This window comes from Cryptomeria japonica, chromosome 9 (assembly GCF_030272615.1).
Source record: "Cryptomeria japonica chromosome 9, Sugi_1.0, whole genome shotgun sequence".
Taxonomy (NCBI): domain Eukaryota; kingdom Viridiplantae; phylum Streptophyta; class Pinopsida; order Cupressales; family Cupressaceae; genus Cryptomeria; species Cryptomeria japonica.
Window position 1 is genome coordinate 387,752,712 of NC_081413.1, and position 17,473 is coordinate 387,770,184.

At 35.8% G+C, this 17,473-nt stretch overlaps 1 protein-coding gene across 4 annotated transcripts in view; it reads right to left on the reverse strand.

The window, feature by feature from the left end:
* Window positions 1-17,473, reverse strand: part of LOC131072834 (pentatricopeptide repeat-containing protein At3g59040) — a 117,068-nt gene that overhangs the window by 79,786 nt on the left and 19,809 nt on the right. For all 4 annotated transcript variants that reach the window (XM_058009127.2, XM_058009119.2, XM_058009136.2 and 1 more), the window contains exon 4: window positions 10,283-10,531. In XM_058009127.2, coding sequence (XP_057865110.1) covers window positions 10,283-10,531 — 249 coding nt within the window. The remainder of the gene's footprint in view (window positions 1-10,282; window positions 10,532-17,473) is intronic.

The following is a 17,473-nucleotide window of genomic DNA, read 5'->3' on the forward strand; positions in this document are numbered from 1 at the left end:
TTTGCATTATAAACTTTTATCAGCAAAAAAAAAGTTGAATTAAGTGTCTGTAAAAATATTAGTCACTATCTCCATGTATGGCAACTATTTGTGATTATTCCCAGTCTTACCTGAGAACGCATTTCGGAAAAGGAAACGGCTTGAGGATGGGGGGACGGCAAGGGGCATTCTCTTGTTGTCCCCAAAACTCATGTTTTTTTTGCGGAAACATTTCTACAGACCGAAATCAAAGGAAACGGCTAGAGGGGACTGACGGTCCTCGCCAGAATGGCTGAAGATGTCTCAAATGTCTCCCGACTGTCTCGGGGACGATCATCCGTCCCCCCTTAATTCCAATGTTTTTAAAATAAAAAAAACTCAGTCTTAGAAAAAGCCTCTTATTCTATTGTTTGGTGGCCCCCACACTTCCAGCTTGTCCTAAATAGGTAAAACAATCTAGTTTTTTCATTGCTATCTAGGTAAAACTTCAGAGAGAAAAAAGAAGGAAACAACAGGATCTGAAGGAGCATTCGGAGCACTTCGAGCACTTCGAGCATTGAGAGCACTTTGAGCGAGTCCTTTGTTTCATTTTTGGTATTTTTTTCCAATTTTTTCCAAAGAGTAAAGAGGAAATGTCCGTCAAATGTCTGATTTTGGTACTTTAAACTTGCATTACACTCATAAAACATGAGCAGCAGTAGTAGCAATGATACTAGTGACCAAAAACGGGAAGAGGTTGGAAATGAAATAAATATAACTGGAGGTGGGAGTGAGGGTGTTGGGGGTGAAGCACAACATCCACAAACTGATTTGAGTGCCCTTCAGTTACCTTACAACCCTATGCACAAGGCCCCTTTAACCCCAAAAAACCTCTTCTTTGCCTTGTTCATTCCATAGATGTCAAAAAGAAAAATTCAAGAGGGAGTAGGGCTTCGTTATGTCACATGTGCAAAACTGATTTTAGAGGGAGCTACACAAGGGTGTGGTCTCATTTCTTGTGCGTTTCTAGGAAAGGAGTTAAATTTAGTAAAGATAGAGCATGAGAAAACAAGTGTAAAGGTGTGCCCATGCCGATGCAATTTCCTTCACATCCATCTACGTTTCAGCCTATGTCATCCAATGTTGGTAGTGATAGTGTTATTCATAATGTGGATGCCAAAAAAGGAAAGAGGAAGGCTAGTGATCGTGTGGGTAGCCAAGGTCAGTTTCAAATATGTTCAATGTGCAAGCACGGGAATGACAAAGGCTTCCATTGCTGACTTTTTATGCCAATGCCATCCCATTTCATGTGGCCCGTTCTTCTTACTTCAAAAAAATGGTCAATAATAGGTACTATTGATCCCTCTTTTGTACCCTTTGGAGATCATAAACTATGCACTACCCTCCTTGACAAATCATATTCTAAGATGAGTTTGGTGATGGAGGACATAAGGTGAACTTAAATGAGGACAGGTTGTTCTATTGTGTATTTAAAGTTTATTTATTGAAAGGTGCAGGATAAAGTTTTTAAATCCTTAGAAATCTCTATACTTACAGATTCTTCAATTCGCCAAGTCTTGGCTGAGTTTGAGCACCAAGTTCTAGTTCAAGTCAAAAACCAGCTTGCTAAGTCCAGGCCAAGTCCAAGTCTTCTAACACTTCTATTTAGCACTCTGCAATTTGCATATAAGGAAACATCTAGATAGAAAATCGGATAACTTGAAATGTCATTTCTTAACCATGTATGCTCTGAAATCTGTTTTGGATTCATTGTGAATCAACGACGAAACATGAAGAAAAATAAAGAGATGTGCTTCTATAAAAAATAATTATGTCTGACCATTAACTTATTGCCTTTTAGACCATTAATATATTACCTTTTAGACAAACATCAGATGTCAGAATTTTTTTGTTAGATATAACCCAAATGAAATATCCCAAATTGCTCTAAGCAATTATGATATCTCATTGTTGAAGACAAACCCAGGTGCAAAAATTAAGTGCTTGCAAGATCAGCTTCTAGAAGAGACCATTACAAATCAGCATGAATAGGGCGCAATAATTTTAATGCAAGCTTCAACAAAAATTTAAAATAGACTATATAAATGTCTTACAAGGGCTGCTTTATACAGGAACCCCTTGCCCAAAAAACCATGTCTGTTCATAACAAATCTTTAACACACTTTAATCTACCCACCTTACCATTATACTCAACCATTGACTTATTGCCTTTTAGACAAGTATCAGATTTCAAAAAAAAAAATTGGATATGACCCAAATCATATGCCCCAAAATGCTCCAAAAAAATATGATATCTCACCATGTTCATAGCAAATCCACATTTCCGAGCAATAAAAACCACAAAAAAAGAACTACTTGCAAGATCTGCTTCTAGGGGAGACCATTACTAATCAGCATGAGTAGGCCACAAAAAATTGAATAAGATAGACTATAAGGTGTCTTGTAAGGACCGTTTATAGAGAAAGCCCCTACCCGAAAAACCATTTTTGTTCAAAACAAGTCTTTAAAACACTTTAATCTACCTACCTTCCCATTATACTCAAAATGTTTCCTACACCTCAGTTTCGAATTTGTACACACTCTAGCTGTATAAATGAATATGCTATTGATTGTTCTTGTGTTTACAAAGTTACGGTTTTCTCAATTCATAATATATAGTTGAGCACTAGTAAAAATATATAAACATAACCACAGCAAAACATGATGTGAAACAGCCAAAAGGACTGATGGGTTTAGGCATGCTTTAGCCATAATTAATCAATTTCAATATACTTATGACTCAAACTAAATATATTAGGAGACAATTCCACCTTAACATGCATCAAATCAGTGATATTCCGCAGCTCAATCAATTAACTATTAATAAATAAATTGTTCATCTATCACACATCCATAGTTCTTAATGCAAGTATCGAACCACTTGTAATGTCCCCTATTAGGAACATCACCTTTCCCAACTTCTTAAACAAGACAGTCGTAACAGAAAAACATATTCTTCTTCCTGATATTAACTTAAGAATTCTTCTGATTTATATTTTAATATTTATTTGTCTGATCAAACCATTATTTTTTATATATATAATTATATATTTATATACTATTATTATTATTATATTCAACTGCAAAGCATTTCTCAGTCAATATTATTATTATTATTATTATACTATTATCAGTATTTATTTATTTATTATAATTATTATATTATTACCAGTATTTATTTATTTGTATATTATAATTTATTAGTGTTTTATTTATTAAATTCTGCATAAGAACATTATCAGGCTTCTTATATTAAGCATACTGCTAAAATTATAGCATTGACAGATAAAGAATCAACAATGAAATATATCAGTTTACCACCTCACTATTAATTATCATGATCGAATAAAGAATGCTTTCGATCTGCATGAATTAATATCATATTGATTTCATTATCGATCGAGTAATGATTGATCAACATTGCTTACATTGTATATACGTTGAATGCCTTTCTTATCAGCATATTAAACATATGTTAGTGACTACTTAACTAATAGTAAGTGACCGTTCATAAAACGGTACTCATAATACTGTTTAAGTGCCATCGATGAGGAGGCACGTCTTGAGCGGACATGCCTCCACTTTGTGGAGACATGTCCACTCAAGACATGCCCCCCCGATACAAGTATATATGCAGACCCGATAAGGCAATATTGAGCAATTAAAATCGAACATTCTCAGCCTTGTTTGGACCTACGAAACACAGTCTTCATTAGAATCATAAATCACATATATTCAGAAATATTAATTACAATCTATCAACTATCAAATCTGAGAGGAGTACGATCTGCATTTACATGGTATCAGAGCCAAGTTAAGGAGGATCCAAGCAGCGATCGAACTTGAGATATTCAGATTTAAATCTAAGTACATCACATTCCTCTATGGCAAGTGTAATCAGATTCGAAGATAGGCTAGGAGGAGGAAATAACTTCTCATCATGGAAGTTCAGGATAATGATGATATTAAAAGAGAATAAAGTTGAGTCATTTGTGAAAGAAAATAAAGCAGAACCGGAGAATGATCCCGAGAAGACGACATGGATTGAAGGAAATGAAAAGGCCATGAAAATCATAGTTGATGGAGTTAGAGATCATATTGTGCCAATCTTGACAAAAAATGAGACCGCATATCATATGTTTAAGTCACTTGAAAGCACATACGAAATAAATAATTCCAGTAGGACCTTGGCTCTAAAGAGAGAAATCAATCATATAAGTATGAACAAAGGAGAATCTATCAACGCATGCTTTATGAGAATATCTGCACTAAGGGATCAGCTATCAACTCTTGGATACCAGATTGAAAGTAAGGAGCTAACACTTATTGCCTTAGATGGTCTACCAAATTCCTGGGAGACATTTGTTCAAGGCATTAGTGCAAGGTCTAAATTTCCAAAGTTTGACCGGCTAAGATCAGATTGCCTTCAAGAGGAATCGAGACAAACAAAGAAAGGATTCAATCAAGAGAACGTAGATGAAGATCTCCATGTCTTGAATGCTAATTCTCACAAGAAAGGAAAGAAGAAGCACTTCAAGAAGAGGAAAAGCCACCATGGGAAGGGTTCATCCAAGAAAGATGTTTCACAAATCCAATGTTTCAAATGCGATTAGTATGGACACTATGCAGTCAGATGTCCTGATAGAACAAAGCAACAAGCATCATTTGCCAAAGTAGGAAAGTCTAAGACAGAGCATGAATCCGAGAAATATGTATTCTACTCTGCACTTTCAAACCAAGTATCAAATAAATCAGACACTTGGGTTATAGATAGTGGATCATCAAGACACATCACTGGGTTCAGGGAACTCTTAGACTCTATGGTATAAGAAACTGATGAGGAAGTGACAATTGGAGATGACTCTGCACATCCAGTCAGAGGTGTTGGAACATGTATCATCAAATTGAAGTCTGGTATCTCTATTCAACTCACCGGAGTATTGTTTGTACCAGGTATCAAGAGGAACTTGGTTTCCATATCTGCACTTAAAGACAATGGATATAGGGTTACCTTCATGGATAGTAAAGTGTTGGCATGGCCAAAGAACTCTACTATTAAGAAGGCTCAAACCACAGGTTATAGACAAGGATATCTATATAAATTATGTACTGAGCCAAATCTTGCCCTAATTCATGAAATTGCAGACTCTAATGAAATATGGCATAGGAGATTAGGACACCTCCATTTTCGTGCCCTATCTTCTATGGAAAAACTAGTCACGGGTTTACCCAAACTCAAACAATATCATTCAGGGGCATGCAAGGGGTGTGCCTTAGGGAAAAACACAAAAGGATCTTTCCAAAATAGTTCTAGTAAAACAAATGATGTATTGGAATTAGTCCACTCAGATTTATGTGGACCCATGTCTGTACCTTCTTTAGGGGGTTTCCTATATTATGTAATTTTTGTTGATGACTTCTCTAGAAAGACCTGGATCTATTTCCTCAAATGTAAAGAATCTAAGGAGATCCTTAGAAGGTTTAAGGAATTCAAATCCCTTACAGAAAACTCTTCTGGGAGGAAAGTTATAACATTAAGGACAGACAATGGGAGAGAATACACATCAGATATTTTTAAAGAATTTTGTAAAAATATTGGGATTAAGAGAGAGTTCACTGTACCCTACAACCCTCAACAAAACAAGGTTGATGAAAGGAAAAATAGAACCATTGTAGAAGCTGCTAGGGCAATGTTACTTGATCAAAACATAGAAACATCATTTTGGGCAGAAGCCTCTAGTACTGTTGTTTACATACAGAACAAATGTCCTCACTCCCATATTGATGACAAAACTCCTGAAGAAGCTTTCACTGGTGTAAAACCAAACATCAGTCACTTGAGGATATTTGGTTGTCCTATCTACATTCATGTGCCCAAAGAGAAAAGAACTAAGCTAGAACCTTCTGGGAGAAAAGGTATTTTTGTAGGCTATAGTGAAACCTCCAAAGCTTATAGAATATATGTGCCTGGTCAGAGACAAATTGAACTAAGCAGAGATGTAATTTTTGAGGAAGACATAGCTTTTAAAAGAGCTAGAAATTCTATTGAGTCAAAAATTCAAACTTCCCCCACAGACCTAGAAGAGGATCCTGCCCCTGAGATTCAGAGGGAGTACCCTAAGGAAGATAGAAATGAAAAACAAATCACATCATTGGAAAATCCTAAGAAGAGACCACTCTGGGCTACTAAGACAATGAAAGAAGCAAAGACTTACGCAGCTCCGTTAGGGACTTTTAGAGAGAGTAAAAGACCTACGAGATTCTCTAGTTATGTAGCTTTGATGAGTGAATTCATCAAATCAGAACCTGCTAATGTTACAAAAGCTCTCCAGCACCAAGTATGGAAGGATGCCATGACAGAGGAGTATCAATCCATCTTGAAAAATGATGTGTGGGAGATAGTACCTAGGCCAAAAGAGAAATTTGTTGTTTCTTCCAAGTGGCTATTCAAAATCAAGCATGTTGCAGATGGCAGTATAGAAAAACACAAAGCAAGATTTGTAGCCAGAGGTTTTTCACAAAAGGAGGGAATTGATTATGAAGAAACTTTTGCACCAGTTGCTCGCTATACCTCAGTCAGAGCAGTTCTAGCCATTGCAGCAGCCAAAGGATGGAAAATCCATCAAATGGATGTAAAAACTGCATTCTTAAATGGGACTATTGAAGAAGAGGTCTACTTAGAGCAACCTAAAGGATTCGAGTTCCACAATGCAGAGTCACATGTGTGTAAATTGAAGAAAGCCCTGTATGGACTTAAGCAGGCTCCCAGAGCCTGGTATGAAAGAATTGACAGTTACCTCATGGGATTCGGTTTCTTGAAAAATGATGCAGACCCAAATCTCTACTTCAAGAAAATCAAAGGTGATATGTTAATATTAATATTATATGTTGATGATTTATAGATTACAGGAGTGGATCACCTTATTGATCAGTGTAAGAAGGATCTAGCCTCAGAGTTTGACATGAAGGACTTAGGTCTATTGCACTACTTCCTTGGATTAGAAGTCTGGCAGAAATCAGATGGCATTATTTTGAATCAAGGGAAGTACACCCTTGATATATTGAAGAGATTTGGAATGATGAATTGTAGATCTATGTCATCTCCCATGGAAACAAATCTTCATAAATTGAAGGAAGCAGCAACAGATTCTCAGTTAGCAAATCCAACTCTCTACAGGCAGATGATTGGATCTTTGATGTACTTGGTCAACACCAGACCAAATATCTCTTATGTTGTGAATGCTTTGAGTCAGTTTATGTGTGAGCCCAAGGAGATACATCTTGTTGTCGTGAAGCATATAATGAGGTATCTTCAAGGTGCCCTTAATTATGGTCTCAAATATGGAAAGGTTGATTTAGATCTTCATGGATTCACAGATTCAGATTGGGCTGGAAGCGTGACTGATCGGAAAAGCACCTCAGGATGTTGCTTCAGTTTAGGATCGGCTATGATATCGTGGATAAGCAGAAAACAATCTTCAGTGGCTCAGAGTTCTACATAAGCCGAATACATTGCAGCTTCTATGGCTACAAGGGAAGCAGTATGGCTCAGAAAACTGCTTGTGGGATTATTTGATGAGCCTCTGAAACCTACTATTATCCACTATGATAATCAGAGTTGTATTAAGCTTTCAGTGAATCCAGTATTTCATGATAGATCTAAGCATATCAAGATTCCTTATCACTATGTGAGAGACATGGTAGAAAGGAATGTAATCCAGTTGGAGTATATCAGTACAAGAGATCAGACAGCATACATACTTACCAAACCTCTCTCCCGAGTGAAAGTTGAACGCTTCAGAAAGAGTCTTGGTATGATTGAAATGTAAGTATTATATCTATCTGTACTAATATATAAGATGTTTAATGTGTAAACTTCTTTTGTCATATGTGTGACTCTATGACTTTATGGGCCCCACCCCCTATGTACATTTTTAAATAGTGACGATCTTTTAGATAATGAGCACTTGTATTTGACACTATAAGGTGACAATCTTATAATGTTCAGTAGATTGATATCATGTGACTTGATATCATTATTCATGGATTTGTCATGATTTGTTATGGTAGACATTATGTGACTTAATGTCAGTGCACATACCATAACTAGGATATATGAGGAGAATGTAATGTTCTTGAGTATATTCTATCCTTTAGTATCACGAGACAGTTGATACTTCATATCACGAGATTAGGTGATATACCTTATCACGAGATTAGGTGATATACCTTATCACAAGTTATGTGATAGCTATTAGTATGGTAATGTACTCTCAGAGTTCATTATAATATTCTTACTCTATCTTCCCTAGCTAAGAGGGAGTGTTAAAATTATAGCATCGACAGATAAAGAATCAACAATGAAATATATCAGTTTACCACCTCACTATTAATTATCATGATCGAATAAAGAATGCTTTCGATCTGCATGAATTAATATCATATTGATTTCATTATCAATCGAGTAATGATCGATCAACATTGCTTACATTGTATATACGTTGAATACCTTTCTTATTGGCATATTAAACATATGTTAGTGACTACTTAACTAATAGTAAGTGACCGTTCATAAAACGGTATTCATAATACTGTTTAAGTGCCATCGATGAGGAGGCACGTCTTGAGCGGACATGCCTCCACTTTGTGGAGACATGTCCACTCAAGACATGCCCCCCCCTCCCCCCCCCCCCCGATACAAGTATATATGCAGACCCGATAAGGCGATATTGAGCAATTAAAATCGAACATTCTCAGCCTTGTTTGGACCTGCAAAACACCGTCTTCATTAGAATCATAAATCACATATATTCACTCAAGACATGCCCCCCCCTCCCCCCCCCCCGATACAAGTATATATGCAGACCCGATAAGGCGATATTGAGCAATTAAAATCGAACATTCTCAGCCTTGTTTGGACCTGCAAAACACCGTCTTCATTAGAATCATAAATCACATATATTCAGAAATATTAATTACAATCTATCAACTATCAAATCTGAGAGGAGTATGATCTGCATTTACACATATATATTAAACACGTCCCTATGCATACCACTAAGGACCAGGATGTTGTTGTCTGTAAACTCCATAACAGTTCTGAAATATCTCTATCCTTTTTATCCGATCCTTTTTATTTTTATGCCCCCGTTGGAGTGGCCAATCTGCTGTATATATATATCTCTCAACCAGTAGTGGAGAGTCATGTCCTTTCCAAGGTCAAGACCCTCTTACAAGAAGCGTCCCTTCATAACTTGTCCTTTGCCTTTTCATAAATAAACCACTGTAGTTTAGGAGTAATCGCACCTCATTAATGATTAATACTACTTGTATTAGACTAAGCACAAGGTGGAATACAATTCGTTGACATATTCCTTAGTCTTTAGCATTGCATTGTTATTTTGTGTAGGGATCACTGTGTATAAATAAGTTTATGCATCGCTGATGACTTAGAATGCTTTCCTTTGATGTGATATAACCATTGTCCTCTCATCTCTTCTGTTATGAATACGATTGCCACCTCTATGGATCCACTATTGAAGAAATCGATCACCTTGTAAATGAATCGCTACATTAAGATATACTTTCAGTCATGATCGCTGATATTTGTTTGTCGAATTTTCTAATCAATTGATCAGTTGGCTAAGATAATCTCTGCTTTCCAATGCTGTAGTATATTCATCTACCATGGTATTCGAGTACTTGGTTGATGCTAATTGTTATTAGATTTAATGATTCTTTTAGTCATTGTCTACTCTTTTGTATTTTAATTGTATTATTATTATTTATTATTGAATTTATATAAATTATGTTTATAATATAATATTAATATATTTTTTATTTGAATATTTCATGAATATTATTAGTAATAAATATTAATTAAATAATAATATTTAATAATTATATAAGTTGCAAATAATCATTCTTTGGTAATTATTATATTAATTAATAATAATTATTATTTCATCTAGGATATATATATAACGACCAAGGAGGGGACATGACAAAAAGACCCCTCTATAACTCAAATATACTAAACATCCTTTCATCTTAGACCAGTCTGTTATATATAGATTGTTACATCAATTATGATTTGTTATCAATCAGTCAATGGTTAATAATTGCTAGATATACTTGATGAAATAATCTTCCTTGATGCCTAATTACTTTGAACAGAATTATCATTTAAAATTATACATGCATTTTATCATCACAAAGTCCTGTTTCAAATAATCTGTTGCACAAATTTAGACAGATGAATTACCTGGTTAAATACCCTGGATGTCTTCTTGAAATCCATTTGGCCACTCATTAGAATGTTAAATGTGACAGTTGATAAAGGAATTCCCCTAGCAACCATTTGTTCATAAATTTGGAGAGCTTGATCAGATTTTCCAGCTTTCTTATACATGTGTATCATCAACTGGAACATCCTCTGGTCTGGCTTCACTTTAGATTTTTCATCATCCAAAATATCATTGAAAACTGATTCAGCTGTTTCAAATTTTCCACCCTGCAAATTTCAATTCAACAATTGCCCTTTACTAAATCAAGAAAAAGAAGATTAAAAAGATATCATTGTGTTCATCATTTAGGAAGCTAATCAGAACACTCATTATCTAACTTGAAAAAGTAGAATATGACATATTTTTCACAAATATCACAGGTCCAAGAGAAATACAATTGAAGAATTAAATGCCACAAAGATAGCCCAAACTCCAAACCCTGACTTAAAACAATGGGCTTTCTAGACGATAGAACAAACACAATGAGAATGAAGAAGCCTTAGAGAAAATGGTTAAGTTTGAATCATTCAAAGCAGATGAGTTTTATTTCAACGAATGCCAAAGAACATTGTTGGAAGAGTTGATAAACATATTAAGAGAGAACTGTGTTGTGCACACACCAATGTGTGCATCGCATTTATTACTGTATAAAGAAACTAGATTGGTAGTTGTAACTTCCAATTCAGCCTTATAGGTAGTCTTCTTTGAAGAAGAGTGATGCAGAGAAGTTGATGCCTCACTTCTATGGCCCTTAAAGGATTGCACAGAGGGTTGATGAAATAGCTTATGAATTGGAGCTACCAGAAAATAGTAGAATTCATAATGTTTTCCATGTTTCTTACCTCATCAAGGCACTTGAGCAACATATCACTTCAACACCAAAGCTTCCACCGTTGGATGAGGAGGGCAGACTAGTATTGGTCCCTGATGCTATTCTAGATGTCAAAGAGAGAAGGTTGAGGAGCAAAGTAATTAAGAAGTATCTCTTCAAATGGAGGGACTTGCTCATTGAGGATGCTTGGATATGCTCTTTTGGTAGCTCATTTGGATATGCTTGGTTTTATTTTCTCTTTTGTAGATTTTGGAGCTTCTTGTTGAGCAAAACCCTAAGTCGGAAACCCTAAAGGAAATCAGTTCGAATAGTGGAAGATCTACCCTAGCTGGTTGCAGGTGGAGCCAATTAGATTTCATACATGGATTAATTGACTGTAGATGCATAAATTGTGAAGTCTTGTAGGCAAAACAATTTATTTGAGTTTTTGAGGTGATTGCACATATGCAGTTGTTATTATTGTTTGATGGAATGATACATTCTTGGACGCCATATTTCTTTATTGGCTGGATGATAACATGGAGTTAAGAGACTGGAGTTTTTTATATATTTGGAGCGATTGGGTCATATCATTCTAGTCGCCTTCATACTCATAGCTGGGCATTGAAATATTTTTCAGCTGAGGAATATCATATTGAAGGTTTTTAGCGAATTTCATTCATTGTGCAAGCCATCTCCTTTAGAACTTGCTGGGTGATCAAATATTCTATTCATTGTTGTTTGAACCTATTGCTAGGCATTGAGATTGGGATGGCATGAGCATTCAACAGCTGTGCAATAGTTAATAATAAATATGGTTGTTTGTGGAGTAAACTAAACTAGTCGACTTCACATGCAGATGAATTGAGTGTGCTAAGCTCATATTGGATAGACAAAATAAAAGTGTTGGCAGGATGTGAGGCACCAACACCCTGGCTTGAGGTTTGTTAGCAGCTTTAGCAGAGTGTAAGGAGTGGCGTGAGGCATAATTGAAGCGATTTGCGCTGGGCAACATCAAAGAAGGTACAATAATGGTCTAAATCTGCCAGTAAATAAGGTCACAAAATATATCTGCTCATATTGTAATCTGCTTATTCTAACAGCAGACTGTCACATTGATAATTGTTTATCTCAGTCCTTGTATGCAGTGCACTGTTGCTAATTATTTCATTACATTTAATATAACAACTGAGTTTAAGAGTTTCCTTGTAAATACAATGTTTCATATATTCTTTCACACAAACTGCATATAAACTTGCAAAAATCATAAAAACCATTTCTATTGTGCATGCATGCAAACCGTTTGATAAAATGTTCATTGGGAAGAGTGCAAAAATTTGGAGAAAACTGGCAAGTGGTCTTACATAATAATAATAAATTAAGTGTCCCTTTCTAACGTTATAAATTAGGCATTTTTTTTTGGACAACCTAATAAATTATTATTAGCTTATTCTCCTGTAAATCTTCCCATCAGTCTTTTGAGCACAGAGATTGACTTCGGGTTCTACTCTTTGACTCTGTTTGAAAAATGGAGACATTACAAAGCAACAGTAGAATACCAGAAGTGTGAAATTGAAATCAATTTATATAACAAAATTTTGACACCTCAGTAGAAAAATATCAAAATAGAACTGACTGCAGATTTTGACAGCAACATTTTTAAAGCGAAAATTGGCTGCAGGATTTTAAGGCAAATGAATGATGACCTGAAAAGCTGAAATCTGCATCCAGAAATTTGAACTCAAATAATAGCCATGTTGATGGGTATACTGTTGAGCAGGAAATTTAAATTTAGAAAGAAACAGAAAAATAGAAAATGTAATGGGTACTCATGGAGTTGAGCTTAATTGGTTAAGACATTGAGTTCCCATTGTTGAGGCCCAAGTTCAAATCCCAAGACGAGGATCTAATATGGAATTCTAAGTTGTGACTGGTCTTCCATATTTGGATTCTAGTGTGGAGGTTGTTGGCATTCTTATTTGTCATTGATGTCTTTCACGTTGTCATCCTAGTATGTCAGATAATCTGCCCAGATTGTGCATATATCAGTATAGCATATTGAAATATGTGACAGGACAGAATATGATTTTATTACATTGAAGGCTAGATTCTAAATCTGCATCAGTGCATAAACTTAAGTATATACAGCGAACCATATATAAGATAACAATGCAGCGACTAGATTATTAAGAAAGCAACCTTCAGACTGCTACTTTCGATCTGCACAGAACTTGTTAATTTTTTCTGGAAATAATTATTCGAACTGGAACATATTTTAGTTGCACATGGTCCATCTCTTTTGGTATATATATAAGTTGTTGATAATATATGTAGCGTCGAGAGGACTCACTCCTCTGCATATGCAATGAAAACGGATCCTTATAATTATAATTTATGGTCATGAATCGGTCATGAAATAAATGCATTAAAATTAAGATAAAGTCTTAACTAATCAAACAATTATTGCATTTGCTTATCTATGATCAATTAGTATTCAAACTAATTAACATTAAGTTCGCCCTTCTTAAAGATCAATAATCATCATAAACATTGCGTCCGCACATGGAGAGACATTGATTGGGTGAATTGTCACAGCCCTTGAGGAACTTCAATCTCTACTTAAGAGATCGATCGGGCTTTGGAAGAAGATAAGAAATACCTTACATTCATTATCATATATTAAGCGATACATATTCATTAGATCTGATCGATTATAATACTATATTCAATCTATATACTCAGATCATTATCGATCTAGATAGACTTCAAGTTAAAACGCAGATTCTGCAATAATACCAACATCACAAGTGATATTTATTCAGACATATATTCTGAGTTATAAGATCGATGCTGAATAAAGTATCAAGATAAAATCGAAACAATATATATTCAGTATTGATATCAGAATTAAGAACATCTGCAGATCGTTAATATTAAGAAGAAAAATCTAAAACATTAAACTAAAGAGATCGATCTTCAGATTTAAATTGATATCATCTATTGATATCAGATTGTGATCAAAGTACAAATAAAATTTTAAAATTACCTGCTTATTCAAATCTGATCGAAATTTAACATATGTTACTAGTTATCTGTTTTGGTAAACCACAGTCAGTTGTCATACGTGGCAGATTAGTTTGGTTAGTTTATTGGAAGACAGCAAATATCATTATATCCATCCGATAGAAAGAAGTTATTACAAGTAGTTGGTATCGGTTGTATCTAACTTTTTAACCGATTCCTTCTAACTTCTTTCATTGTGTATATGATACTATAAAGATATGGGTAATCTTGAAAATGTTTTTGAGTGTAAAAAAAAACAAAAGGATGATATAGAAAGCTTCAATATATGTTTAGGAAGAAGTTCTAGTGTTGTGGATATCAAAAATACAAAAGATATTTCAATATTCATTGTGTCTTGAAAAGATTGATATGTGAAAAGAAATATTGAAAGTTAGACTTTCTAGATATATTGACAATAATATCATGAACAGTGCATATGCTGAGATGTGTGACAATTTCCAGAAAAGGTGAAGGTAACTTTAGAGAAATAGTTTTGTTTTAGACTTTAATTGAGATATCAATATTTTAATTATATCACTCCAAGAACATTCTAAGATTGCTGATAATATTCAAGGCTGCTGATAAGGTTTGGTGCAGAATTTCATACAGAGATATTTTCCAGATTTGTGTGGGTAACTTTTGGTGCAGAACTTTATACAGAGATATTTTTCAGATTTGTGTGAGTTGGACTTACAGTATAAAGAGATTCTGACTTGGTCATTGCTGTGATAGTCTATTGAAGGATAAGAACTTTGATATATATTTTTCAGATTAAACTCAGAGTTGATTTTTGAAGAGTTTCACAGAAATATGGATCAGATTATTTGTATTCTTTCAATATTCTGTACAAGTGCACAGTATTGTATGATCATATTTGTTTCAGTCCTAATGATTCTGTATTGAGAGTTGACAGTATTATGTGGTTGTGATTATTTTGAAGTTGGTATCTGAGATTTCTGAGTTGGTACTCATTTGTATAAGAGTTGGTGCTCATTGTAAAAGAGTTGGTGCTCTTAAGATAGGGGTTTGGTGACTCCTTAGGGTTGGTGCCCTTAAAGATTGTATTTGATTTTAACTGTGAGGCTGGATTAGGACAGTAGATCCTAGCAGCGTTACTCACCGTGGTTTTTCTCATCTTGGGTTTCCATGTCAAATCTTGTGCAATTGTTCCTTGTGTGATTGCTTTGCTTTATTGTTTCAGTTTCAGTTTAAAAGCAATTTTATAGAAAGATTTAATTGGATAAAAAAGTTTTAAGATTCATTTACTACTGAATCATCCCCCCAGCCCACCCCACCCTCCCCTCCACCCTTCTCAGTAGTAAACCTGTGTTCTACAGAGGAGGTTTCTGAAGAATTCCTAAGTTGTGACTCTTGGTCTTCCATAGATGGTTTGTAGTGTGGTTGCTTGTCATGCCCCCGCCATGATACAAAATACTCGCATATCCTTAGTAAAAGAAAATTGTCTTATTTTTAAGACTTCAGAATTTTCTGTCATCTAAATCGGACCAAGACAAACAGCAGAGAAGGTGATGGTTCTATCCCATTGAATATTAGCAATCTGACAGCATTGACGCATAGATTGATTCATAGACAGAAGTCTCTATAAGGTGCATATACATATGTTAATAATTATGGTATAGGAACAAGTTCATTGAGGCAGTGATCTCCTATGATTACCACAGCAATTTGTTATGTAATTAACCTAAGTTACCGGTTCCGGTTCGGATTCGGGTTCGGATTCGGGTACGGATTCGCAGATTCGGCCCAAAAAAAAAAAATTTGGGTACGGGTACGGGTTCGTCCGTACACATATATATATATTTTAATTTTTTTTAATATATATATATATATGTTCAAACTTCAAACATCAAAATTATATATGTAAAAATAAGATTAAAAAAATTGTTTTTTTATTGTTTTTAATTGCTTTCTAACCCGTGGGCCCCGTTTTTGGGAACCCACGGGCTTGGGTTCACCCGGGTCCTCTTGGGTTCACCCGGGTCCTCCTGGTTCGCCCTGGGTCCCACCCGGGTCCTGCCCAGGCAGCTGGGTTCCCTGTGGGTCCTGCATTCACCCGGGTCCTCTTGGGTTCACCCGGGTCCTCCTGGGTTCGCCCTGGGTCCCACCCGGGTCCTGCCCAGGCGGCTCACAGGGAACCCAGCCGCCTGGGCAGGACCCGGGTGGGACCCAGAGCGAACCAGGCTGGGACCAGGACCGGACACGGACCAGGACCCAGCCAAAATAGGCAAGAACCGGTATCAGAGTAATTAACTATAGTTGAGGAGCGATTTCATTAAGGCAACAATCTCACGTTTACAACAGCAATTTGTTAAGAAGCAAAAGTCAGTGTGAAAGGACACCACTCTTTAGAAGGCTCTAATTGTATGAAGGGACATAACCATCCCTTACCGATTAAAGGCTATATAAAGGAGAACTCCATTTGAAGGAAGGGCATCAAGGAAATCGGATCAGATCAGTATTGAATACAAGCAATCTGCATTTTCAGTATAGAGCCATCTTGTGTCTAGCAAGTATTGTGGTATGCATTATGAGGATGTTGTCTAACATATAATCTCTAATATATTTGGTTTAGTTAATGATGTGAAATGCTAACCAATCAAGATTCTTTATTTATATCCTAAATTTACTTATTCTCCTACAAACAATCATGTAGAGGTTAGTAAGGGAATACAAGCAGGAAGGGCAGAGATGGGTTCCCCTTCTAAGTAGACCGCACCATGTTTGATGGACATGTACCTGCCACTTGTGGGACAAGGGGTGTTGTATCACGCCCCTGGGCTTAGTTGTGGTGAATGTTCCAGGGCACCCTATTGTGCTTTACTCTCCAGTCTCTACAATGGTTGGTTGTAGAAGTGAACTAAAGAATGGAAGCAATCATATATGGGTTAAGGAGACATGAATAGGGAGGGTAGAGACAAGTTCCCCTTCTAAGTAGATCATTGTAATATCCCCAACAATTTTTTTCAATTTGTTTCCAGTTACAATCACAACAACATTACAATGCACCCGTTAAAGTTAGGAAATATAATTCCAATGCCACTGAAAGGTAACCCTTCCACTTTCCGATCACCAAGAGCCCAATGTGGGAAGGTGAGAGCATACGGTGACAAGGGGTTCGTTAGCTTTCTAATCAGCTGGAAATTATAATGCAATTACAAAACTGGGCGGCAAGCCAGCCCTTTCCACTTTTTAGCGGGATGAAGAACACAAACTTGGCGGTAAACCAGCCAAGGCAACAAAGCATAATAGAACCAAATCACTCTACCGCTTATAC